General features: G+C 42.4%; 1 protein-coding gene across 1 annotated transcript in view; it reads right to left on the minus strand.

Annotated features, from left to right (window-relative positions):
* Positions 1-281: 281 nt before the first annotated feature.
* Positions 282-27174, minus strand: part of megf11 (multiple EGF-like-domains 11) — a 70083-nt gene continuing 43190 nt past the window's right edge. Inside the window, 22 exon segments of the mRNA XM_022190163.2 lie at positions 282-1955; positions 1958-2086; positions 2339-2545; positions 3227-3271; positions 4280-4343; positions 4442-4608; positions 5314-5394; positions 5397-5549; positions 5653-5781; positions 5933-6061; positions 6691-6819; positions 7412-7540; positions 9777-9911; positions 11279-11425; positions 14179-14281; positions 14416-14579; positions 16421-16541; positions 21210-21384; positions 21870-22082; positions 24255-24391; positions 24836-24956; positions 25083-25329. Coding sequence (XP_022045855.2) covers positions 1912-1955; positions 1958-2086; positions 2339-2545; positions 3227-3271; positions 4280-4343; positions 4442-4608; positions 5314-5394; positions 5397-5549; positions 5653-5781; positions 5933-6061; positions 6691-6819; positions 7412-7540; positions 9777-9911; positions 11279-11425; positions 14179-14281; positions 14416-14579; positions 16421-16541; positions 21210-21384; positions 21870-22082; positions 24255-24391; positions 24836-24956; positions 25083-25329 — 2969 coding nt within the window. The 3' untranslated portion in view covers positions 282-1911.

A 27174-nucleotide genomic window follows, 5' to 3' on the forward strand; every position in this document is an offset into this window, starting at 1 on the left:
ACTACACAGTAAGCCATCGCTGTACTTGCTTTGCACATTACATATTTAACTTCAAAGCACTTTGACAAAACATCTCTATTCATTATTTTTGATGTTTTTATGCAGAACATAAAGTGTGGCCATTCATTTCCACACCCAGAGACTCTAGGCAAAAATTTGACACTTTGAAGACAATTAGGATTTGTTAACACAAAGTAACCCAATACCATCTCTTCTTTGTTTGACTGGAATTCTTCATTATGTACATTCATCTTTCCCAGGATAAATCTGACTGAAACAGGTTTCGGATGGCAGAATAAGTGTTTAATCTGAAACTTATGTACCAAAAACAACAACCAGCTTTGATATGACAGCAACTAGAAAAACCTTCCTCAGAGGACAAAGTCACATTAAGTATGATCCACTGTCACCAAACTGGTCAAAGATGGAATAATGTCCAGCACTAATGAAACGCTGTCTGTGCATCGATTGTCAACATGTTATTGCTTCTACAGAGGGTGAAATGGAATTCACATAGTGAATGAGTAAATTCAGTTCAATAAATAAAGAAGTTAATTAGCCTGATACAAACATAAAATATTTTAGAAATGGACTTTATACACATGGTTTCCTTTATAAATACTGCACAGGATATTTGTGGGTCTTAAATTGGTCAGATGAAATCTTATTTTCAATTTACAATTTAACAGAGAGAGAGAGAACATTTTAAGTGACTTCAAAAACAGTTCACAAAATGACACTGATAATCTCACAAGAAGATAAATTGTGTGTTATCTACAACAGTGGGTATCCATTATCTGATCATGCTCATCTTTTTTTTAATTCTAGAGTCACATTGATTAAAAAAAACACCATCACTAATATAAATTAATAAATAATAAAGTAATTAGCTTTATAAATACAAAACATATAAGGTCAAAGCAATCCCTTCTTAACACCCAGTACTGTAAAAATGTAAACTAAGACATTTGCAAGAAAAAAAAGCTTTCACATAGAAAACAACACAAGATCAGATCACTTCATTAGAGTGGGGGAAAATCCAAACTTTATACTTACTGTATGTGTGTAACTCTCAGTAATGCAAGAAATGCATGAACACTGGTGACCTGAACACATTCCCAGATAAACTGGGCCTCATGAACACTAAAATTTAAAGAAGCTCTTTAGTTACAAACAGGGATCACATTAGCATTATCTGTGTGATCATTACTGGATAACAGTGAATAAAGAACCATTACAATATTTTACTATGTATCCATGCTTTCTCAGACTTGGCCCACTTTCCATGTTTTAAATATTCTCTACTTTCTCCTCAGTTCTGAGTAGATGATCATAAGTACGTCGTGTCAGCTGTACTGTGATCTGCAGCTGCTGCACACAGTGAAAATCCAGAACCTCTGATGTCGTAAACCTTGTCCTGCTTTGACATGATGATGGCTCCTTCTTGAGGGGAAAATCACCTCTGTTTAGGGGTACATTATGAACACTTGGCTGCTCTTGAATAGTAAACCTATATCATGGGCTAAAAATGAGCACGAGTATAGCTCTCTCCCTGTAAATAAACTGGCCACCCAACCCATATATACTGCCCCTAAGCACTGTTTGGAACCACGACATTCCACTTCAGGAGGTCCATTAAGAGGCCAGGCAGCAGTTTGAGTGATCAGTTATATAAGAAAATAAAATGGGTGAATGGTCACTGTTGAGTGAGGCACTCTTTCTTCCCCTCCCTCCTTCGGGGCTACAGAAAGAGTGCGAGTGAGAGCAGTGTCCAGAGGAGCTGCGGCTGTCCCTCCATCTCAACATCTCAGTATCTAATCAAACACACACGGAGACAAAGGGAGGGCCGTCGATTGAAAGTTGGCTCAAAGTTGCCGGCACGCTGTCAGGGCCAGGCGGAGGGAGCGCCCTCTAGAGCAGGGAGCTGGGGCTTTCTGGGGGTGGCGGGGTGTGTGTGTGGGGCTGTGGCGCATGGGCAGTATGTCATAGTGGCTGGGGATGTGGCTGCTGCGGGGAAGGTCATAGGGGCTCTGGGAGAAGCCGGTGGCCATTCCATTGGGTCCCTGCAGGACGCTCACCGTGGGCTCTGTGGTAGTTCGAGGGAAGAAGGGAAGGAAACAGAGTGGGAGTGCATAAGAAACACGGAGGCTACAGAAGCAAGCAACACACTGAAGGAAAAAAGAGAAAGGAGAGGTGCATGCAATAGAGAGGCAGCTCACATTTCCTCTTATCAAGGCTCACAAAGTCTGTACAGGCTCGCAGCGTGGGACTTGACCAGAGAGGCCACAAACTGTAGGACCCTGCTGAGCTCCAAACACCAGAGCAACAACGCACTCACCAACATCATAGACATTCCTGCTCGCACTGCCCAGGAGGGTGGCAGTGCCTCCAAAGGGCACTTCACGGTGGGAGGGGGATTTCATCTCCACATAGCTGCTCTCTGTGTGCTTGCAAGCCAGCCCTGGTGGGTCTCTAATGGTGGCGTATGGATTCTCACTATTCAGGGAGCAGGAGCTGTTGCTGCACATGGAGCCCTTGATGTAATCTACAGCAGCGGCAAGACAAGGACATGTTCAGTATCACTAAAGATGAAGCGATTGTCACTGACTTATAACAGTGGTGTGAACCTGGGCTCTGATATTAAACCGGTCAAATTTAAACAGATATCAGCGTGGCCCGGGGAACTCGTCGCCATGAAGAAGCTGAACTTCTTTTGTCTCTGGCAGGTGACTAATGGCGGTAGTAATCAGAGTACAAAGGGAGAGAGTGGAAGCCTCATCTCATCCATAACAGTCTCATCAGTCTGATAAGAGAGCTCATTAGAGACCGCAGCAAAGCCCCTTCAGACCACTCTTCACACCCCTGGGTCCCTCACATTCACCACCAACTGCACAGTGTGGGAGACAAAATGACGTATCAGGCACTGAGCCATAGAGAGCAATTACTGCTGGAATAAAACCTCAGCCCACCATGATCTTGTCCAAAGTGCAGTGAGTTTCCACATAAATCAGAGAGAATATACGGATATGGGATTTTAGGTCAAAGAAATAGCAGTCTCAGGGGAGAGGAGAGCCCAATTGCGAAAATTGATACATCGGCTGTTAAGCATAAAAGGATTTAGAAAAAAAAATTGTGGTGCTTTTGAAGCTGAACAGGATTCCACATGCATAGTATGTTTGCACACACATGCTACACACAGAAACTGTTATTGCAATTAATAATTTACCTTTTCTGGTGCCCCTTTGTGTCTGTGCCTCACCCTGCTGAACATCTGGAACAAATGTCAAAACATGAAAGTCATACATCACATTTTCATTTTCCCGCTGTGAGCAAGTTGACAGGTAGTGTCTCATTAGGCTGCACTGTACTCTGTATGCTATCATCTATTTTTTTGAGGAATATGATCTTGTTGCGTGCTCTCACATTACCGCAGGGCGTCCAAGTTTACATCAGCTGTGGTCAAAAAGGGGATATTTGCACAGCGACAAAATATCAAAGACAGAAAGAAAACAAAACACGTGATGAGCTGATATGAGTTGATTACTCGAGAATGAGAGTAAAATTAGAATAAGTCCTTTTTGAATTCAGGGATTCACATGATGTTTTCTCAGGAGGCTATAATGTATTTACAGTCTTTTCAGTTGTACACAACAACAGACTGAACATGATTTATTGTTTAACATAATAGATTTTACACTCCTACTAACCTTTAATTATGTAGCTGAAGGCAGATACAGCAGCATTTTGTGGGTGCTTATTGAAGTACGGTATATTTTTAACCAATTATATCTTCTGCTGTAGTATGAAGACTGATTTATACTGCTACAACTGTGTTCAAATCTAATAGTTGCCAGAAACACAAATAAACACCTCTAAAATGCTTAAATCTACAGTAGTAGTGTAATAAGGTGATTCCTTGTGCTAATATGCTGTTTAAAAATTCCCACAGTTAATTTCTATAATTCACAGCCTAAGAGTGCAGTGTAAGCCATCATAGAAAAATGTGCCACCAGTGGAAGTGAAGGAGGACTAATGAGCTCACAGTGACCCCTATTCATCTTCACACCACTGCTTTCTCTGTCCCACCCGCATATCTTATCAATCAATCAGAGCAAAGGTTATGTCTAACAAGAGACCCCGGTTCATCTTCATTCACAGCAGGCGACTGACAATAAAAGGTCTGCACTAATGACACGTGCGACTTTGACCCTCAATCGAAGGTTGTGGAAAGCCCAAATTCCACCTGTGTGTGGTGATACATGATAAGAGGAGGACTGACCTAGGTCATTGAGGTTGCAGTAAGCTCTCCATTCAGAGCCATTTCTGCTCTTCAGGGTGCCTGACTGTGAAAAAGAAGAAAACAATGTGCTATTGCTTTTGTACTACTGTTTGTTACCGGGAAATTACATTGTGTTTGAGCACACACGGAGGATGGTCATACTTTGAGGGTCAGAGTGCCGTCCAGGTTGCTGGAAATGGTTGAGACAACATTACACTGAGCCACAGTGTGGTAACTGGGGTTGGAGAAACACTGGCCGCTGCTGCTGCTGTTCTGGCTCTGGCTGATCTCTGGAGCGCTGGTCCTCATCGCAACGGTGCTGCCACACTCTGAGGGTTTACAGAGTGAGAGGTTCAAAAGTTAAATGGATGCATTTGGGCTTGCAATATTTTATCTGCTGTTGTCATGTGTGTTTACCCCACAACGAATCACATTTAATTAAAGCTATATAAATCTACAGAATACAACAAACTGAGTACAATAACACAAAAAATTCTGCATTTTTATACATTTTAACCAGAACCCTTGAAGAATTAAGACAATGAAAAAACGGAAACATTTGACAAATAGAAAGAAAAGTGAAAAGTCCACAATTTAGGAACCAGCTGCAACAAAAGTGAGTAAAGCCTTTGCAATTTCTAGTTACTTTTTCAAAAGCAGAGCCAGGTTGCATGGGATACAACCTAGGCTAAAATTGAAAAAGCTGTCGTGTTCACAGTTTGTTGTATAACACTGTTCATGCAGTCTGAGAATTAGATGTGGAATCACTTTTATTGCAGTGGATGCTGCTGTGCTCACTTCACTGAGGTTATACTTTGGATACCTTACTTCAATCTAGTTTATCTTCACTGCTTATTTTCAGTTGCACATGAGTTAAAATAACCTGAGCTTCAGCTTTAAGTAATATATTTGTTGCATTGTGGATGCTTTTTTTTTTTTTTTTAACATTTTTGTGATATTGCATTGTAATCAATGGATAAATGCAGAGTTATTTAGTCACTGTAGGCAAATGTTAAGAGTATATAATATCTTACCAGACAGAGAATAGTCAGTGTTGGTGATGTGCATGGCCTGTGTGTAGGACACACTGGGCTGGATCTCATGGCCTTTGTCCGCTGCCTCTGTCTGTACCACACAAAGAGACTTAGCATGGCCATGATGATGAGGAGGAGAAAGATGATGCCCATGACAGCCCCTGCAGACTGGCGCTCCGACCCTCTCGCTGGACTGATCTTAGTGTACGGGTTCAGCTCCTCCATCATCAGAGCTGCTACAGAGAAAACACATCAAGCACGTTGTTTAAACAACGTGTACACATCTGTGTTTAAGCGATAACGCACCACAAAGCTTCCACTACCTCGGTCACCTCTCACCTTGATCACAACGGATGCCTTTATATCCAGGGCTGCAGTAGCATGTTCCAGTCACATAGTCACAGGTAGCATTGTTCAGGCACTCACACAGCTGCTGGCAGCCGTATCCAAATGTACCAGCAGGACACTCTGCATGACAGAGAGCCACATTACTGCACCCATCAAAATTAAAGCACTTACAGAGTGGGAGCCAAAGTGTTTAGAGAACACACATCCATAACCACACTCATCCACAGGGTGTAATTTTGCTCAGAGTTAAAATGTGCGGGGTCTACTCAACTCTGCTCGCAGCCCGTTCCAGTGAAGCCGGTTCGGCAAGCACACTGGCCGGAGATGTGATCACAATCTGCCCCGTTTTGACAGCGACAGACTTCGGAGCAGTCTCTGCCGTAGAACCCTGAAGGACAGCCTGGGACGGAGATGTATCAAACGTTGTGGCGGGAGGGGTGGAGAAAACAAAGAGATGGGAAGACAACGTAAAGAGTCAAGGTCATATTCCAAGAGAACAAGAAAATCAATACAATTCAATGTCTCCGTTGCATACTCAATAAGGGACAATGTGAATGAATGGGAAATGAAAGATTTCCTGCTTCAGCAGAAAATGCCGTTATGCTGTTAACATAACCCTGAGGTGGATATAGAGAACAGGACAACTGGAAATAATAAGAATCTATGTGAAGAAATAAACAAAACCAGCTAAAACAAATTTCTTTTTCATACACAACAACAACACTACAAACAATACTGAATAAACCCTTGAGGTTATAGATAATGGAATTCAGATTAGTGGATGGATGCTGATGATCTGCTCTATTTCCGAGTAAATGACTGGAATGTATTATGAGCAAATCAATGAAGTGACCATTAGTCTTATTTTGATGTTTCTCTCTCTATAAAACAGCAAATGAAAAGTTAACATCATCCTATTACTCTGTAGTCTGTAAACATGTATTGTTCTTCTCTCATCATCTACTGCAGTTCTATTAGATTACCAGTAGATGACACTGTGTGTCTGTTAGCTGGATGGGAGAAACTCACGCTGTGTGCAGTAGAGACCGGTCCAGCCTGGGCTGCACCTGCACTCCCCATCATAGGCACTGCACTGGGCTCCGTTGTGACAGTTACACGAGTTGAGACAATCAGGGCCCCAGTGCCCAGAGGGACAGGCTGCAGACGCCAGAGACACAGTCAAGCTCAGGGTCACACACTACTCTCCCATACAAACCCCGACACATGCACACATGAAGCACAGATGTTTGAGCAAATGTCCAGACAGCCTCTACACATTTATGCAACATATTACACCGTGTACTTTGTTGCAGGAACAAGTGTGTGATCAACACCCTCCACAAGTCCATGTTTTGTATTCAAAGAGGAGCCATGGGTGTCAGGGTGCATATCTATCGAGGATTATCTATTTGATCATAAGTTATTTTTACTTTAAGTAGTTAATGCAATTTTAAAAAACACACATCAATTTCCCTTGGCATGGCGGCTCCAAGTTCTGTTAATGATCTTTGGCCTACAGTGTTGTAAATCAAAGAGCATAATGCATTACAACAATCATTTAAGCAAGCTATGTGTTTTACATCAGCTGGGTGTGAGGGTGGTTCTTGGAGTGTGTCGGGTCATGAAAGTGATTAATGCGTATGAAGGTAAGAGTGAGAGAGAAATTAGGAGTGGAGACAGACAATGAGAGGCGGAGGGAAATATTGGAAAATGAGCAAATTGCATGCAGGATGAAGGAGAGAAGCCATACCCTGAGAGCAATCATCTCCTATCCAGCCCGGGAAGCACTGGCAGGAGCCGTCAATGGGGTTGCAGGTGCCGTTGTTGGTGCAGAGGCAGATCTCAGCGCACGCTCTGCCATACCGGCCGCTCGGACACACTGCAAAACAGAAAAAAAAAAACAATACATCACTTTACAAAACAACCTTGATGTGTGTATTATCACTTACATGAAAAGATTAGCAAAATCCATTAACATTACGACATCAGACTTGGGCAAATTACTGCAAGCACATTTATGCAAACAAACTCATTCTATGAAAGGTTGAATAAACAGATTCCTCTAATGGATGATATTGTTCAATTTGAGTGGACATGAAGTGATCTGTTTAGACAAAAGGAGGAGTCAATCACTGCCTCCAGTGGCACAACTGCCCTATTTCCACTCACTAGAGTGGAATGAGTGATGCACCACAGAATTAAAATAGACCATGTACACAGACCACTGTGTAAATTTTTTATGAAATTAATATTTCAATGCACTCCGGCACTCTTCAATAAAAGATATCATTTCCAATGAAACCTCCATTGTGTTTTCCTCGTTGAGCCAGGGGACAAATTGAACCAAGGTGTATCTAACCATCAGGATCAGGGAGCTGCAGCGCCAGCAGATACATTAAAGGTCTCATATAAAGAGAATAGCCCAGCATTGGAAATATCTGATAAGGTGGCTGGCTGTGAAAGAGATGGGTCTGCCTCATTTTCATGTGGGGTGATTTTAATGATTACATTTCAACTGGCTTTCCCCTCTTCTTCAGAGCTCTTTCAAGCTCCTTCAAGCAGGTTGTCATTAAGCCATGACGCTGGCTCCCCCATACTGCTGCTTCTGGGGATTCGAGCCTCGACTCACCAGGAGAGAGCTTCATTAGGCTGGGACTTTGTGTTGGACAGAGGACAAGTGAGGATACCAGTGGGCTTCAGTAATAAGAGAATGTGCATGTTGTCGGCCACCTTCGTCCCTCGTCGCCTAACGCCTGCTCAGTAATTACAGTCCAGACAAATTAGGACCGGCTCTCATTTTTGCTTCTTCTTCTTTCAGCTATGCTATTAAACCTTTATTTATAAGACATTGCTCAAAGTCATGAAAGAGAATTTTAAAAATTCCCCATTGCCTTTCTGTAATTTATAAAAAATGGCAAATTATTAGAAGTAAAGAATCTACAGTACATTTTTATGCGGTGTCTTTTCTCTACACAGTGATGGAGAGCAGACTTCTAATGCACTTTGCGGCTAACTAGGAACTGCTGACAAGACAATACCGTTACCGTTGGTCCCACAAATTGTCACAAACATGAGCTAATAAGTTAATATTCAGCCGTGTACATTTAGGGCAAAAGATGGAGGTAAAACACCATCATGATACTAACAAATGTAAAATATTAATATAGACGAAAAGTGTTTACATGAAATTGACATTTTACCTGCATTCTCTTTATCAGTTTCTTATAATATACCTGCAGCTTCAAGCTATAGTCTTAGAAAAAACTCTCTTGTAACACATGTTTCACCACACTGCATGACAATTAAACATATTATTTGTTGACATATGTTGTCTCAGAGAGAAACAGATCTGTGAATTAACTCATGATTCTTAATCAAACACACCTCGGGCTACAATAGAGAATGGCAAAGAGGCAAGACAAAGACAGCAAAATAGATTCAGATGTTTTCTCACAGCATTCTCATCAAGGTTTTCTTGTGTGATTAAAACATCCCCAATTAAGGCAATACACAAAAGAAAGGTCGCCTTGAAATTAAATTTAACAAGAAGAACAGATGCGCACGTCCGTTGTTTCTTTGTATCTTTGTGTGTTCGTGAAAAGCAATTTGCATGCAGCTCTCTTAGCAGAATTAGGCAGACGGACAGCAACATCCACTTAATGTATTCTTTGTCTGAAAAGTGTGTCTCAGCAATTTTCAAGCTTCTGTTGAAGGTTGTTTTGTTTTTTGGGTATCGGATGCACTGATAATAGGCATTATTGAAAGTTTCAAGGCTGCCAGCGGGAGAGGCAGCAGGTCATGGGACTGTACGAAAGTGTACAGGTGTTCCCACCAAATACAGAGGAAACAAAGGTGTATTAGAACCTATTTATATGAGATACTGTCAGAATCAACATATGGTAACATTTAGCACTGTACTATTTCAACTTCAGTGATTCACAGATTTATTTCTTTATCATTTTTGTATTTTGTGTCGAAGCAAAATTGGAGAGCCTTTTCAACTATGAACTGTACGTTGAGTTTTCAAGCAGCTAAAAGTAAAACGTCACAGTGAATGAATTCTAGAGTAAGGGAAACAGCAGCAAAATGCCAAAAGGACATAGAGGGCTACTTGCCTTGGTTGCACAGGGAACCAGAGAAGCCGGACAGGCACTCACAGTGGCCCGTGATATGATGGCAGGGCCCGGTGCTGTGGACGCACTGGGGACACGACTGGCTGCAACGGTGGCCGTAGAACCCTGGAGAGCAGGCTGGAGCCGGCAGAGCGTGTCAGCAGAGGGGGGGAAATCAGTCACCAACGTTGGATGGAACAAGAGGTATATAATAATGAAACAAAGCATGACAAGAGCGATCAGGGGAGTAGGGAAAAATCAAGGCCAGAAGAATTAAAGCAGAAACGACGAGGGGAGACAGCAAAGGGAGGGAGAAAGCAGAAAAGTCAGTCTTTATTGTAATCACTGCCATTTCATCTGCTCCCAGAGCTGGAACAGTGAAAGAGTTGAGAGAATCGTAAAAGTCTGTTTCATGTCAAGTCTAGAGAGCAGCTTGATGATCTGGAAATGTTGGGAAGACCACAACTGTGTGTTAATAAATGCAGCGTTAGTTGAAAGAATGAGCCAATGGATATTCAAAAGGTGGCGTAAAGGTAATTATGTTCACACTTTATACCAAGACCATCAACTGTGTAACTGTGATAAGAGCCTGCAGTTTATTTTGAAAACATATTTAATATTCAGTACTTTCAGAGCCTTAGGAATCCGTGTTATGTTCCTATTTTTAAGCAGCGATTTCCACTCTAATATCACTATGCTCAGGGGACAATAAGGCATTTAAAAAACAGAAACCTTTTTAGGAACTGACAGAACAGCCTCAGTTATAGCTTGACAATCACACACTGTGGAGTTTTGATTTTATTTAAAGCACCAGGTGTGATACATTTTTATCAGCCTCTGGAGAATCATGTAATCCCTCAATTAAAATTTCGATGAGGGGAGAGAAAACAGCCGAAGTGCAGCTATGAGGTTTTCACCTGACGAGTAAATTATCTGTGTAAATATTGAATTTAGAGGAGTAATCATTTCCCCCCTCTCTCTTGCTCTCAGGCACACACAGCTGTTTAAGTCTCTCTCTTACATTCCACTCAAATTGATGTTTACAGGTTTGTGTCTGTGAGTTTCACTCCCAATCAGTGAGCTCATCACTTGAGAGCGGCTCCAGACAGACCCCATTCAGAAACCAGAGCTGGCACTCCCAGTGAGCGTGCCCTCTGATGAGCCTTCGGCGAGGACTCTGAGTCTCCCACAGTGAGTTGGTTGTTAAGGACAGTGTAGTGCGGCGAGGGTGTGTGTGTGTATGTGTGTGTGTGTTTATGTGTGTGTGTCTGGGGGGATGCCGTAGGGATAAAGACACTGTGATTAAGTGATAGCAGTGATGAAGGGTTTACACTCAAGCAGTTATGACCGACAGCTAAGTGCATCTCCTCAGCTGGCTCACCCTTTAAGAATTCTTTAAAGATCACGGCAAGGTCAGCGCTGCGATGGAGTATCGGCGTCATTTAGTTGTTTCTCTAAAGTTTGTATCAAGACAGGTTTGCTGTGAGGAAGAGAAGGAAGCTCACTTCTTTTGCAGGAGGTTCCTCTGTATCCAGGTGCGCACACACATGTACCGTCCTCTGGAGAGCAGGATCCTCCGTTCTGACAGGAGCAGCTGACTGAACAGTTGGGTCCCCAGAAGCCTTGTGGGCACACATTATCACAGTGGATTCCTGCAGGCGCATTAGCATAACGAATATTCAGTGAATGCACGCTAAGAAGGCAAAAGACTGGCTTGCTGGAACTAAATGGTGCTAAAAAATATCATTTAATGACAGCTTTCACAATGCCTGATCTATGCAGGATTACTTATCAAGCATGGATACTCTATTGATTCTAGCCACAGTTTGGAGGATGTTTTTCTTTTTCAGTTCAGCCCATCGTTCCTCCTCTGTTTTTCCTTTCCAGATGTATTTTATTTTTGATCTGACTGGGGCTCCCTGCCAGTGCACTGTGTTGATTAACAGGGTTGGGTCTCCAGAGAGGCCGAGCTTGTCTCCCATTCTCTTTCAGCAGAGCCGGGGTAGTGTGCAGAGCTGAAGGGAAGTACTCAGGCTACAAGCGCACAGTCTTGAAGTGTCACAGTGTGTTTTGTGCAACTCACAAACGCAAAACACTGCATCCATACAAGAATCGCAGCAGCACACCTGCTCGAGCACCACGTTTTCTCTCAGCCATAGCCATGCTTTCAAAAGAGTCAGATAAAAGGTGGAAAGTCACATGTACTGTATAACATACATACTCGCAGGTTGATAAAATGGAACGCACTGCGTGTCGCTGCACGTATACACACTTAGATTCCCACACTCACACACATGCAAACTCTGTAACCTTTCAAGCACCAGCCCTTAGTTCGAAGCCTCATTTGAAATTTCCTTTGAATGCGAATATCTGAGAATGGTGTGGCCATTAAAGCAGCATTAGTGCAGTACCTTTGAATTAAACCTGGACTAAACTCTGGGGACTAATGTTATACAGTAACCGCGGCACCTTAGGGCTGCCACAGAGGAGTAAAGGAGAGGAAATGTTAGTGCTGATGAGGGGTGAGGGGAGAATGGTAGCAGTGATTTAGTCAGAAGCCAAGCCATGGACATCAAAAGGAGGGCAAGGCTTGTGCAAGTGTGTTTGAGGTTCTGCTAGGCCAGGCAGAAAAAAAACAGTGACTGCCTTTACTGTCAGAAAATGAATGCAGATAGAGCATCACATTTTTCAGTCTAATGGTGACAAACAGAGGGGGCTTTGGATGCCTAGTGAGGGAGAAGAAGAAAGAGTGAGAGAAGCCAGAACTGAAGTCTCTTCAAAAGAGGCTTTTCACTGAGAAGTGCCAGAGGTCCCACTATCCAATTTGTACAGAGTGAGCCGAGTAAAGCAAACCTCTCTCTCCCTTTTTAACTCCCTCTCCCAGTGCATGTAAACACACACTCACATTACCTGCTCTGTGACATGGACCAGCATGTCTTCAGAAATAAAAGGCAAAGTCCTATTTATCATGGACTAGCATGAAGCGGCTGCATCAAGTGTCTACTCAGAGCGCTCTTTTAAATCTTTGTTGGCTGATGTCAGGCTTACGACAGTTCAGCAACAACCGTGTGGGTCACAGACAGCTTAGCCACTTACTGGCGCACACTTCTCGAGTCAAGCTACTTGACAATTTACGAAAACCTCACGATAAAACCAACAGCAAGTTGACAGCGAAGTAGAGGGCCACACCAGCTCTGGATGTAGCGCGCTCAGTGACATGACAGTGTTTACACACGAAAAAAATAGCTCTGAAGTGTCTGCAAATAGCCATTTTTTCCCATCGCTGGCTTAGTCCTGAGACGAATCCCACAAGGTCCTCTCTCTAGGTGCTCCTTCCTTCGGAGAGCCCATTGTGAAGACACTAAGATTCAAGTATGTATGTATGTGTGTTTGTCCGACCCACTGGGCTGCACGCTGCCCCCAGCCCCGCACCCTGGTGACTCAATTAAAGCTGACAGATGGTCCCGACCTGTGCAGGATTCAGAGCATGAGAAGCCCGTTTTGCCAACGCCGTTCTAGCAGATAATAAAACCCACATTGTTTCCCAGAATAAATGCCCTAAGCTCAGGAGGCTGAATGGAGTGGGCTGCTGAGAGCTCACAGGCTTGACCTTTCCTGCTGAATCTTTTCCCTCCCTGACTGCACCTCTCTACCCAAGCACAGAGACCAGGTCCTCAGCTAGCCCCCCGCATTTGACATTCAGATGCGACGCTTCATTTTTGAGCGTAATGATTCTCACCCTTGCTGTGACATTCACACTTTTCTACCTCCAGCTCTTTCCCCCTGTAAGCAAATGGTTTAAATGACAAGAAACAGAGAGTGGGCATATGTTCATGAAAAATGAAGTATTTGGATCTAGAGAGAAGCTGAGTTCAAATGGAAAGCGTATGATGGCTGCTAAAAGGGCGAAGCCTCTCATGAATAAAAATGGCAGTCAGATTTCACAATAACCTGGAAAATTAAATAATTAGCAGAAAACACGAGTAAAAAAAATATCACAGGCTGTGTCTGCAAGTCTTCAGAGCATTCTGGTCCAATTATTTGATTCCGTCTCCAAATATGTATCTGATGAGTCACTTCAGTCGTTAATAATAATAATAGAAGCAATATAAGTATGATTGCATACCAGCATCCAGTGTGTCAGCCAAGATAATTAATTTAGAGCTCAGTTCTCAACATCTCTCATTTGACTATGCTACTGACTCAGTGGAAAAATAAATTGAACATTTAATTAACAAGACACAGCTCAGACATTCTGGAAACGCAGCGTACAACACAAGCGTGAATGCTCCAGCATATTTTCCTGTTTTGGTAAATCAGGGAGTCTAACCAGCAACCAATGTGTTTGATATAACAGCTAATAAATGCATCTCATATCTCAAGGGTTACTTATAATGTCACTAACCTGTCCATCCAGGGTAGCAGCGACAGTAGCCGCTCACTGGATCACAGCCGTCAGCATGGCTGCAGTCACAGCGCTCCCGACACTCCAGTCCGTAGGTGCCATCCTGATAATGGTAAAAAACTTGCTGTTACACATTTGAAACCACATACCTGTGCAGACTGAGTCGTGACAAGTGGTACGGTGTTGAAGGCCCCCAAGGATCTCTGCAGCACCGTCTCAGTTCAGTGAAAGACTTACAGGGCAGGAGTCGTCACAATGTTCTCCCCTCCATCCTGGAGAACATGTACAGGTGCCATCTATAGGGTCACATGCAGCTCCATTGCTACATAAGCATGTCTGATTACAGCCCAGACCCCACATACCGCTGGAGCAGAGGATGGAGCAGTCAACACCCTGCCAGCCTCGGGTGAGAGAGAACAGAAATACATCAAACTGTACACCTTCATGCAGGGAATGTTTTATAGACACAGTTACTTCATATTACAGTTACAACTTTCACAAATTAACCCTACAGGCTTCTAAAATGATTCATAAGCTTGAATGTGAAACTTCAACATCAATCTGAATGTTCGGGATATAATTCAGGGGATGAGGTGAAAAAAATCATTTCTGTTTCTGTCCCTGCGAGTGACACAGCTCTATGGATGGTAATGTTGGTCTGTCAGTCAGCTGGTAAACCGCTTTGTCTACACTGAAATAAGTAAATAACTACTGGATGCATTCATATGAAGTTTTGTACAGTAATTCAGGCTGAACAGAAGGTGAATCCAACTAACTATAGTGGTTTTCTGATTGTTTCTGTCGTGCCACCGGGAGACTTCCAGATTTTAGTTTCCTGACAACTGGAAGATTGATAGGTTTTACATTTGGTACATTCATGTTGTCCTCACTCTGGTAACATCTTTTTCTTTTCTGTAGTTGCCTACAAGTCCATGTCTTTAGTTATCCAGAACTCAATATTCACTAGACGAATTGGTACAAAATTTTTATACTGAATTCATTGTTTCCAGAAGACAGACACCATTAACAATTCCACTAATGCCACCTTGAGGTTGGCATTTGTGTTCTGGTGTAAAATTTCTCAAAAACTATTTGGTTGGTTGGTACGCGGGGTTGCACAATGGTGTAGTGGTTAGCACTTTCGTCTTGCAGCAAGAAGATCCCTGGTTCAAATCCCGGGGTGGGCCTGGGATCTTTCTGCATGGAGTTTGCATGTTCTCAATGAGCATGTGTGGGTTTTCTCCGGGCACTCCGGCTTCCTCCCACAGTCCAAAAATATGCTGAGGTTAATTGAGTACTCTAAATTGCCCGTAGGTGTGAATGTGAGTGTGATTGTTTGTCTGTGTATGTAGCCCTGTGACAGACTGGCGACCTGTCCAGGGTGTCCCCTGCCTTCGCCCGAGTCAGCTGAGATAGGCTCTAGCACCCCCCGCGACCCTAGTGAGGATAAAGCGGTGTATAGAGGATGGATGGATGGACGGTTGGTACGCACATTCATGTCCCCCTAATGATGCATCATAACAACCCTAGTGATCCCTTAACCTTTCCTCAAATGTCATCATTTGATCATAATATTGAATTATTAATTACTTAAATGAACAAATGCCTGCAAAACGAGCAACATTTATATCAGCTGTAGCTTGTTTTTAGTGCTATAGACAGACTAGATGTACAGTTTACACTCCAAATGAAGACGTGTTTGTAAGGCTGGCATTTTAACCTCAGGCACCCAGAGTGCTTCCTGTTTATCTTCCATTTTTTTCTGAAGTACGTTTGACATCTTCATGGGCCCTCAAATAAAACAATCTGGGAAGGAAAAATACAATTTTATGTGAGCTGCTCACAACATGAGATGTGGAGTCTATAATACAAGCCGAGGTTTAGATAATAATCACATAACACATTTATGGTTAGAACATTCTGGTGGCACAACATTTTCTCTCAGGAAAATATTTTTTTTAAATAATGTGGTGTGTGATTCATTAATCTAAAAATTGGACAAAGAATAAATTAAGGGCAGGGATCATCTGGCAGCTGTGTGTGATACAGTATGCACAGGATAACAGCCAGCAGCACAGAATGTGCAAAGATTTAGTCCACAAGTACAGTATACACTGCACATGTTCATCCATGTAAGAATCCAACTTGTCAGATCTTACAGTAAACAGTACAGTCAGTGTAACATATCTCATAATGTGGAGGACTGGCTCTGAACCTCTACCATGAGTCAGTTATTCTGTACCTTCCCTGCAGATGCAGGAGCCATCGACAGCAGAGCAGGATGCGTGATTATGGCAGGAGCAGGTGGACATACAGCTTGGTCCAAATAGACCAGGGGGACACACTGTAGCACAGTCCTCACCCTGTGGAACAAATAATGCAAAGTCATGAGGCAAAGATTCAGCATGGCAATAAATGCTGACTCTGGCAGACCAAAAATAGGAATAATATAGTCTGAACAGTTGCGGACAGAGAGACAAGAAAGGTTCACGGCACTTCTCCACAGCTGAATGAACTGTTTATTTAGACAAGTCATACTATATCTGTACACAGAAAGAAAGCAAAGCATCTGTAAAATTGAATGGATTTATGATAGTAACTGAAGTTCAAGCAGAGGACCACACTTGATCACCCCAAGCTATCGCTTCCTGGCTTCCAATTATGCACTCTATATATTCTGACAGTGCCTACTCCCAGCCAAGCTTTGCTTTTTGCAACCCTGCTTCACCCCATCTCTCAGCTGCTCTCTGCATCTCTCTCTCTCCCTTTAGAGAAAGTCTCTTCCCGCTTCAGCAGAAAGACTGGCAGGACTCCAAAGCCCAGGAAACCAGACTTTTCACCCACCCTTCTGCAACCAAGCGATGACTAAATCTGCCCTTCTGTCTAACCATCTTGATGTCATTAATAAAACCATTTCTGTTCTCAGCATTAGGCTGTGGGGCTTGTCTTGTGAAATGACTGGTGGAGGACGTCATCTGTTAAACTGTATACTGCATAAACTTAAACATCCTGAATTTATAGAAAGAGTCTTTTTATTCCCAGTGATGGCTGGTTCTGGATGTTTATTGGTAATTGACATGGGAGATACTGAGATTGTCAGGACTCACACGCCATGCAAAATCAAAAATGTGTACGACGTCTGTTTGTTCAGATTGAGTTATGGCTTAGAGAAAAAGGGAGTGAGATTTTTGAAGCAATGTGTCAGAACCCCTTCATCACCTCCTGTGTGTCTCAGGCATTAGCTGCACCGCCAACTGTTGACCACGTTGCTTCGCTGCCCAAATCAGCAAACCAAACTACCATAACTAGCTCTCTATTGTTTTTTGAACATAGTAGAATATTATTGCTTCCTCTTCTTCACCTCTGTGATGATGCACAGCTCTTAATTTTAAAAACCTCTGATGAACTATAAATTAATTCTGTCGACACAAGTGAGATGGATCACCCCGAGTGATTAAATTCCAGGATGGAGTGGCTTATTGCTCAAAAGTCTTTCTTAATTTCTATGCTCCGTCATGCTACTACATCCTAGAAAATAACTGACACAGTTTTGAGGATCATGCTCTTGTCCTCTAACTGCTGCTGATCCTACCTGCACACAACATGGGTGGGATCTGAAGTGTATAATGTTAAGCTCATAGTGAAGACGGGGTGTGTTTCAGAGGACGCACACGATTTTGTACATCCTCATTAGGCAAACAGGGGGAGTTAGCAGTGGCAAGGATGACAGTCCATGGGGATTTGGCCAAAGGCAAACTAAGGAGAAAAAGGGGTAAAAAAACAAACAAATAAATTCCACAGTGAAGTAGATGGACAGGGATCCCAAAGGTATCCCCGACTGTTGCCAACTCTCACTCTTGTGTTAATGAGAACCCCAACAGGAGATCGGCAGTCATGCTGGCGCAGCCTTTTAGTCCCTTAACATTGCATTAGAATGAACTATCTGCTAAAGGACATGGAGTACTCCTTCTATGTCCTCTGTAGCCTGCTGTCATTAGAATTTCTCTGCTTTAAAGGCTGAGCACAGCCCACCTCCACTAGTCTCGTCCCTCCCTCAGCCGGAGATCACAGCCAATCTACGGGTTCCCACACCCTCCTTTTCAAACCCTGCCTTGAGTGACAGGTGACACAATGATTTAGAGTTCCAATTAGAGGCCCAGAGGAGTCCTGAGTGGTTCTTGCTTCGCTCACCAGAGCGCTGGGGGACTGCTGGCTGCTCACTGCTCTCATTATCATTTTGAACTCAGTTTAAACAGGAGGCAGGAGGAGATGTGCCAGTGGACGCCAGGGGCAGAACACACATCTTAAAACATCTCTCCTCCCCGTACACCACATAAAAGCGGCTGCCTGTGAATGAAATTTTTATCAATCGGTTGCAATAACCTTTGTTCTGCTGAAAACGACAGCTTCAAGACTGCTAACAATAGCAGTTCAGTTACAGTTGTTAAGAGCGGAGAGAAGTTTGACCGGCCGAGGGGTTGGACGGGTGGGGATGGGGGGGGGGGGAGGGGTTCGGTCCTTCTTCAGAGCACAGGCAATTTACTGGTGACTGGACTCATGGATAAAACGTCACGCAGCCACAAATGACCACATGGATTTTGCTGCATCCATGGCTGCGTCAAATTCCACTTGGTTTCACCCTCGTGGTGCGGGGACCAGTGGTTGGTCTGCTCTCAAGAGTGGGAAGGCAGCGCTCTCATTAGTCGACTGATTCATATTCCTTCTGAGCTGGGAGGGATAGAAGTCTGTATGTGGAGAATCATTATTAATACACGGGCTGTCAGTCCATTGCACGAGAGCAGCAGGACCTTACATAACTGCACAGCCAACGGAGGCAGAACCCAGACCTGAGCCGCTGAGAGGCAGCCAGGTCGTCCTTGGCCAAGGCACTAAATTCATTCCTATTAGTATCTTAATGTAATTGAAGTGCATTTTTTCCAGAAAGCCACTAGCTGACACACCACTGATCAGGCTGGTATCCATTGAGACTAGATGCAAATGGCACCACTAATTACCAATCAGTCTCACTCCTTAACAGTTCATCTAACTGCTGGATGAGCGACTGCAGTTTAAAATTCATGCAGCACGACAGAAAATGAACCTCTGAACCTTCTGATGAGGCTAGAACGCCCTGAGAGATAGGAAAATGATTTGTTTTCAACACCTACAAAGACAGACCAGAATCCATTTCTAATGCATTCACATTTCGCATACAGCAGTATCAACAGAATATGCAGAAACTCTCGACGTGGGGAAGAAATGTTACCGAGAGTACATGCTGAAGATTGCAAGGGACAATGCCTGAATAGGTAACATGTAATCACTTTGTCCCAGTCAAAAAGAGCATGTCCAATTACTAGGGCTAAATCAAGCGTGCAGGTGCTCAGTCTGCTCCAGCACTTTGCTTGGTTTGCCCCCCGATGGGACTGCAGAACAAAGATGCAGCGGGGAGGCTTAGTCTTATCAGCTCTCCCTCGGGGAAGTGACTTCACCAGCAATCATTGCCTCAACGTCATTATCAAGCACATTTTAAAAGATCCACTTGATAATAATCATGTACTACGCATGTGACACACTTGCAAGTAGCAGCCATTCAGCCCTGCCTTCTGACAAAGTGTTTGTGTTGTTTGCACGGCAGCAGCTTTGTTAAAGGTACAAAAAAAAACTACCATCAGATCCCCCCCCGCCCCCGCCCCCCAACCCCCAACCCATTCCCTCTTCCCCTTCCACACACACACAAACACACCAATCCTCCATATGAGGTGTGTCTGTTCCCATCTGACTGCCTCCTTTTCTATCCAGCTCCTGCCCTCTAGGTCTGTTTAATGGATCTGGCAGCCCTTCCCAGCAGCCGCCAAAGAGAACAGGTGGAGCAAATTAAGACACAGTCTGCGGCCCCGCTCGGTAGCTCAATTCACCACAGTGGCCCGCTGTAAGACACAGGCAATTTCCACTGAAATGTAATGTTGGCAGAAATGTACCCTCTCGGTCTCTGTTGCTCTGTAACTTCAGATTGCAAGACAAGGAATACAATGGGAAAACTGATTGAAGTTACCCAACTAATTTGACAGTTGTAAAAGGGGACAATACAGCTGCACAAAAACGACTATAACAGAAACATATATAGGTCAAAGATTCAATTTTCTCCCAACCGGTGCAGGGATACTGCTCTGCGCTCGCTCTCTGCTTGTCTCTCTGATGCTACAAGTCAAGATGCATTTGTAAAATACACACAACTGATTATTAATGTCTGCACAGGGCCGCACCAGACAATGAATCATTTAGAGGGAATTTCTTGGGGTGCTATAGAGCACATCAATAATAAGGCAATAATAAAATGTCTCACCTTGCTCTTGACGGCCTGAGTACAAAAAAGCTCCTAAAGTAAAACTGGGACCACTTCCAAAACACAATGACCACAATGACACAAACATTTTACAACAGCCACAAATAACGTGAATTATAAATCCTGGCAGCAACCTTCACAACTAAGGCTAAGACAGTAGATGGATGAAGTAAGTTACGGCATGTGGTATGAGACATCGTTACTCATATATAATAATTAATGAGTAGAAGCAGAGATTCCCTTAAGTACAGCACAGATTACAATGAATATTAACCTATGAGTGCTTTATGAGAAGTGTATGTGGCTAATAACAGTTGACACTAATAACAGCAGCCTTTAAATTCAATAAAAACGGAAGTGCTAACATATTTAATAATTTTAACTGCAAAGCCACAAATATTTTAAAGACTGATGCTAAGGACTGATTTTTGTTGTACTTCAAATTCCTTTTTGCACGTGCTTTAGTGCATTTGAAGCAATCCTCTTTCTCCTTTATTTACTGTTTTTCCTCAGGCAAATGCTAACTTGTGTCTTGGAATTTTTCATTCATGAGACCAAGTAAAGATCAAATCAAAAGTAAAATCTATGGCATTTTAACAGATGAATTCTTATCCTACAGTAAAATATTACCAAGGTAGGGGCCACCAATTTGAATCCAATTAAAGGGAGGGAACATAATACTCACCATGAACCCAGGGGCACAAATACAGGCGCCTGTGACAGGATGACAGTCAGCTCCGTTGGCACAGCTGCAAGACAGCATGCATCCCTCTCCGTAGTATCCAGGCGGGCAGCTCTCATTACAGTAAAGCCCTGTCCATCCGGCCGAGCAGGTGCATTCACCAGAAAGCGGATGGCAGCTACAACATAATGAGAGAGAAATATGGGACAACAACAGGAAGAAAAAGAGAGAGGTGAAGTTTTAGCACTGAAAGTATCAACACTTCATTCCTGAGCTGGATCAAAGCGTGAAGTCTGCGCCAACAGCAATTCATCCATCTATGTGTCTACGTGCTTGTTTCAGATAGATGAGGTGTCCCTTTTCTCCTTCGTTCTGTAATGACTTCTATGGCCGATGCCCAACTCCTGCCGGAATCAGAGCATTAACATTGCATTAACTATGAATGCCGCTGAGAAATTATGAATGAAGCAAAGGTCGCGATTAAAAGCTAACTGGATGACATGGCTAAGAGGTGCCCAGACTTCAGAATGAGCGCTAGCTTACAGCTAAGATGAGACGAAATTGAGTTGCAGAAGTCTTTATTCATGTGAAGCTACAGGGGCTTTGCTTCAGGGCTTGGTCGGAGTGAGGCTGTGGGTGGCCCTGCGCTGATGTCTCACTTACCTCACGGTGTTGGTGGCATTACAGGGGCAGTACTTGTCACAGATGAGACCGTACAGGCCGGGTGGACAGAATCTCTCTTGGCAATTAGGGCCTTTAAACCCTGTTTCACACAGGCAAGCTCCATTGATATGATGACACTTGGCTCCATTCTGACACTCACACCTCTGGTTACATTGCGGACCATAGGTGCCCACGGGACAGTCCTCCTGACATCTGGAGGGAATTTACAGAGCAGTGACACTGTCTTTTAAATTGGTGCTCAAAAAATGTCAAGTACATGGGAGAAAAAAACAACTGAGTCAAGACTGGTAACTTAAAATTCATGTGTTGCAAAGGTTAAAGCAGCTCTGTAAATTTAATACCAATACCTGCAATAATTTATTAGTTAATTGACTGAAAGAAAGGCTATATTGATAATTGGCTGTTTATATCCTTTTAAAGTGAAAACCTCAAACCTTCTTGGGTCCCAGCTTTTCAAACTTGCTCATTTGTCTGTTTCGTGACACAGATGGAAAATCTTTAGATTTTAAACCACTTAAACGAGTCATTTGAAAACATCCCCTTCAGCTCTGGGAAACTGCGACAGGCATTTTTCATGAAATGCAAATTCATCAATTATGTAAATGACGAATGTTTTAAGAATGACAATAGTCACTTGCAGCAGTTTTTTAAAAAAAATGCTCAAATGGCATTTGATTCATGCACATTAAAAAGTCTATTAAAAAGTCTATTTTATAATGTTTATGGTGACACTGTAAATAAGTATTTCTACAACTGCTCTAACCTCTGCAATGAATTTTGAAAAGAAATTACAGGCTGCTTTCCTTTAACCTATTTAGCATTTAAAAGGAGAAAATTAAATCTATTATGCAGCTATAAGCAGATGTAAGTGAGTTTACTAATAGATAGGATTTTCCAGTAATTCTAGCTTCAACTATGAAGTTATTATTCCTAATATTATAGCTGGGTTTTACTACACTGTCATTCATCTATTGCTTCTTCCTATGGACCACTTACATCATACCAGGAGTTATAGTACAGTATAGTATAACATTTCTGAAGTGCATTTTTTCTAAAATGTGCGCTTTAATACTGGAAATGCAACACACAATAATAATGCTGTGTTAATTTGGCACAACGTGAAGTTTGTGTAAGTATTTGAAAAAAGTGGCTATTTTATAATGAAATAAAACTTCAATAAACTGTACTTTAGCTGCAGTTCTAGTACAATAAAGCACCCATTTATTATTAATGCTGTTTTTAAATTTTACATTTTAAATAGTGAGCATTTACTTTGAAAAGTCCAAAGACCAGCAACAAGTTCATGTCAGGGTGTTTCCCTGCTGTGAGTTGTTTCTCTGTAGGGGTCAGACGAGACTTGCTAATTGTCATTGACTACAGAAATTAAAATTTCTAAAGAGTTTCTCTATATGAAGCACTAAAGTGGATCAGAAAATGGATTTTTTTTTCCTCACTTAAATATACTGACTTAACTATGCAATCCGGGTGGAGGATATGTCTCAAGAGTCCAACAAAGCTATTACAAATAGCTCAATTACATTATAAAATGGTCCAGTTATGTTTCATGTTTAAATTACCCCAGCTTTAGTTTTATCAAGGGACAATGGTATTATTATACTAGACAGGAGAGGGTGAGGGCTAACACAATCTCAGATTATTCCTGGCAGGTTAATTCACCTGCCACTGACAAAATGAATGAGGGCAATTTTGCAAAATAATAAAGTAAAGGAAAGGTCTTGTAAAGGAAGTGTTTCCATCCAAGAGACAATTGCTTTAGCTGAACTAATAAACCCGGGCTGCTCTGGGCTGCTCTGGCAGGCATGGGGAGCTAAAAAGATCTGTGGATTTCAATGAGACCTTAATATAAGCCCATTACTTATAATTAATGAGCAGAATCCAAACAGCATGTAGCCCATGGTGAGATCAATGGACAGGCTGGGAGTGGATGAGGATGAAGGCTGAAGACATGAAACCTTGCTGGCCAGCATGAAGTACAAGATTAATTAAACATGAACACCCCTATTAAAAGCTTCCAATCCACCTTCAAATGGACTAATGGGCATTTATAAATGCTTCTTTCTCTTGAGCGTGAGACTACTCTAGCTTTTCCTTTATCTTTTAAAAGAACAGCCAGGTTTGTTCCTCATTTAGAAGTCAACAAAGAGAATAGGTCAATGAGTGACTGTTTAATGTGTAACGGCATGAAACCATCCTTTTGCATTAAATACTAATATCAATAAATCATGCCATTGTCTGACCTATTTTCAAAGTAGGAGTACAAAAGTTTTGCGCAGAGTACTTCACAAAAGGCTTTTTGTGCATGGTAATTGGACGCTGTGTTTGCCAGAGGTGTCAGCTGCGTACCTGCGTCCACTGAAGCCAGCTGCACATTGGCACTGCCCCGTGATGTGGTCACACAGTCCGCCGTTACGGCAGGAACAGTCTTTGCTGCAGTTGATGCCGTACTTGCCAAGAGGGCAGGGCTGGGCACAAACTGAACCCTTTGAAAAGCAGCCAACAAAGCACCATATGAGACACATTGCTCACAACTAAATCTCACCAGAACTTTAGTGCCTGAGACTAAACTCTCAAAACTTTACTGATGTTTGGACCTGCCAATTCATTAGTCCCTGTGTGCTTTCAGCAGATATGATATTCAAGAAATACAGAACGCTATTGAAAACAACATGTGTTATATCGTAGTTTCACACATTATCAACTATAAGCTCAACTTAAGCATAGTTTATTTACATACTGAAGTGGTCAACCCTCCTAGATAGAGAATCCAACGTTCTCCTTTTAAGTTTTATGTTCTCAACATGTCATTCTCTGCTGTAAAACTACACTAGAGATCTAAACACAGATGTTTTTTGTAGGAACATCAACGACCGCTTTTCTTCTCTCAGGTCTTTCTTCATCCTTGCTGTTTTGCTTGGGTGACCTACCGTCCACCCAGCAGGGCAGGAACAATCTCCAGTGATGTGGTGACACGTTCCTCCGTTCTGACAGGGGCAGCGCTGTTCACACTGAGGCCCGTGACTACCGGAGGGGCATCGCTCTCCACAGCTGTCAAGAGTCAAAAGTCTCACACTTATAACCTGCGTCTGCCTGCAGCTCTTTGCATCACCACACGTCAGTATTTTTTTTTTCACAGAAAGTGCCAAAAGGAGTAAATATGTTGCTGGTACTCACAAAGCCCCTGTGTATCCCGGTGCACAGATGCACTCTCCTGTCTCGTGGTTGCAGGTGGCACCATTGAGACACTGGCAGGGTAACTGGCACATCTTGCCATAGTAACCGTGCTCACAGGGCTCCTCACAACGCCATCCCTGGTAGCCATCAGTGCAGACACAGGCGCCTGTGATGGGGTTGCACTTAGCCCCATTTTGGCATTGGCACCGATTACTGCAGTGAGGTCCCCAGTAGTCGCTCTCACAGCCTGCAGGCACAGAGAGAAGAGGAATCAAACGGGCCACAGCGACAAAACAAAGAGAATATGCACCAGCATTCGCCCAAATCCTAATGGTGATGTAAAAGCCAATAAAGTAATAAAATTACTCATGTAATAGTTCATCATTAATATTAAATGTTCAAGGGAATTATTTCTGCCAACTAATTACTTCTCATTGTTATAGTATTAAAACTACTGCCTTACAGTGCTTTGTAAGCTTCCTGCCTATATTACTCATTTTCTTCCCTTCAATTAAATGTTCTAATGTGTTATTTTTTAATCTTAAAGCACAAAACTTGTTATATTTCTTCTGCTGTTGACAAATCGCAAGAACAGAATGAAACAATGAGCAATGAGTTGCAGTTAGAATATCTGTGTAGCTAAAGGCTGATATGGAGTATTCCTCTGTGCCAAAGAGCTCAGTTAAAAACACATAAATGAGCCTCACTGTTACACTTGGTAACATATTTCTTCATTTCCAAAAACATTACGCTGGAGTTCATAAGTTCATCCCACATAAACCATCAACAGCTAACAGCTACCACTACATTCTTATGTTTGAGTACTTGTTAAATGCTGTTTTAGGAAAATATTTATAGTTTTTAAAAAACTGAAGCAATAAAATCATGGCTTAATTCACATCCTCAGTAGGAATAAATGAGCTTAGGACGAAGAAACATAGATATCAAATGTACAAATGCAGGCTAGATGTGCTTTAATAATGCATCACATGACTTTGGCCTTCTCATGGATTTTACAGCAATGGAAAATATACAATATCACCAGCTATATCCTTTAAATTCATTCGCTGTCTTCACTGCTCCTGCTCAGGTCATATGAGAGCAGGCATGCATCCAAGGAAGCCCTGGGCAAAAAGCAGAGGAAGACCCTCCGCAGGTCGCTGCCCATCACACCGTCAGACATTCACTCACTCACACATACTGACAGGAATGGACCCACAAACACAGAAGAACACGCAGAACGCCGAGCAGATAAGATCTAGCTGGAAATCAAGAGAAGACCACTGATCTACTGGATTACGCTCACAACAAACTAGGGTTGTACAATAAAAATATGAAGCCAGAAATGCTGCACAACAAAATTCATGTCTTCTGTCAATATATCCTACAAAATATGAATCAAGTTATAATAATTTGGCGCCCAAAACAAGTGAATGTTTCTCACTCTGTCTCTCACTCTGTTCAAATATTGCTGTTACTTTCCAAACAGGCTGCATAAAATAATTTACTCTTGATAAACATATTTTAACTACTTAAGTATTAGCATTTCATATAGGATACCCGTGGATGACTTCTCTTTCAGATGGATTTCATAGCAGTATTTCTACGGTGTCTCTTACCTTTTAAATATTAACAAAACCTTCACATTTAAATGCCTTCATTGTGACACATACTGCAACTTTCAAAGCTTGAAGTTTCATAACTAAAGCTTTCAATTAACACATCTTGACAGCTCTATGCCTCCAAAACAAAAGTTTTTGCTAACACAGTCTTCATCCTACAGAAATTCTCCTAATGCTAAGAGCATAATTATTAAATAGGTCACAGTTGTAATTAAATTTTTCTCATTAAAGCTGCATTAATCAATCAATGGCAGCGGGAAGAAGGACATCAAAACAAACTGTCAGATACACATTCGGCACAATATCTCCTGCTGAGTTAATAAAAAGCTCTTGCGGCTAATGAGTGCGTAGTTTACTGCAGGCACTGAACAAGATTAGCATTCATTCAGTGTTTCTGAATATTGGAGATTTTCTCGTCATGTATGTTTAACTTTCACTGCCTTTTTTTAGTTAGTTTAGTTCTAATTTCT

The sequence above is a fragment of the Acanthochromis polyacanthus genome, chromosome 8, assembly GCF_021347895.1.
Source record: "Acanthochromis polyacanthus isolate Apoly-LR-REF ecotype Palm Island chromosome 8, KAUST_Apoly_ChrSc, whole genome shotgun sequence".
Lineage (NCBI taxonomy): Eukaryota > Metazoa > Chordata > Actinopteri > Pomacentridae > Acanthochromis > Acanthochromis polyacanthus.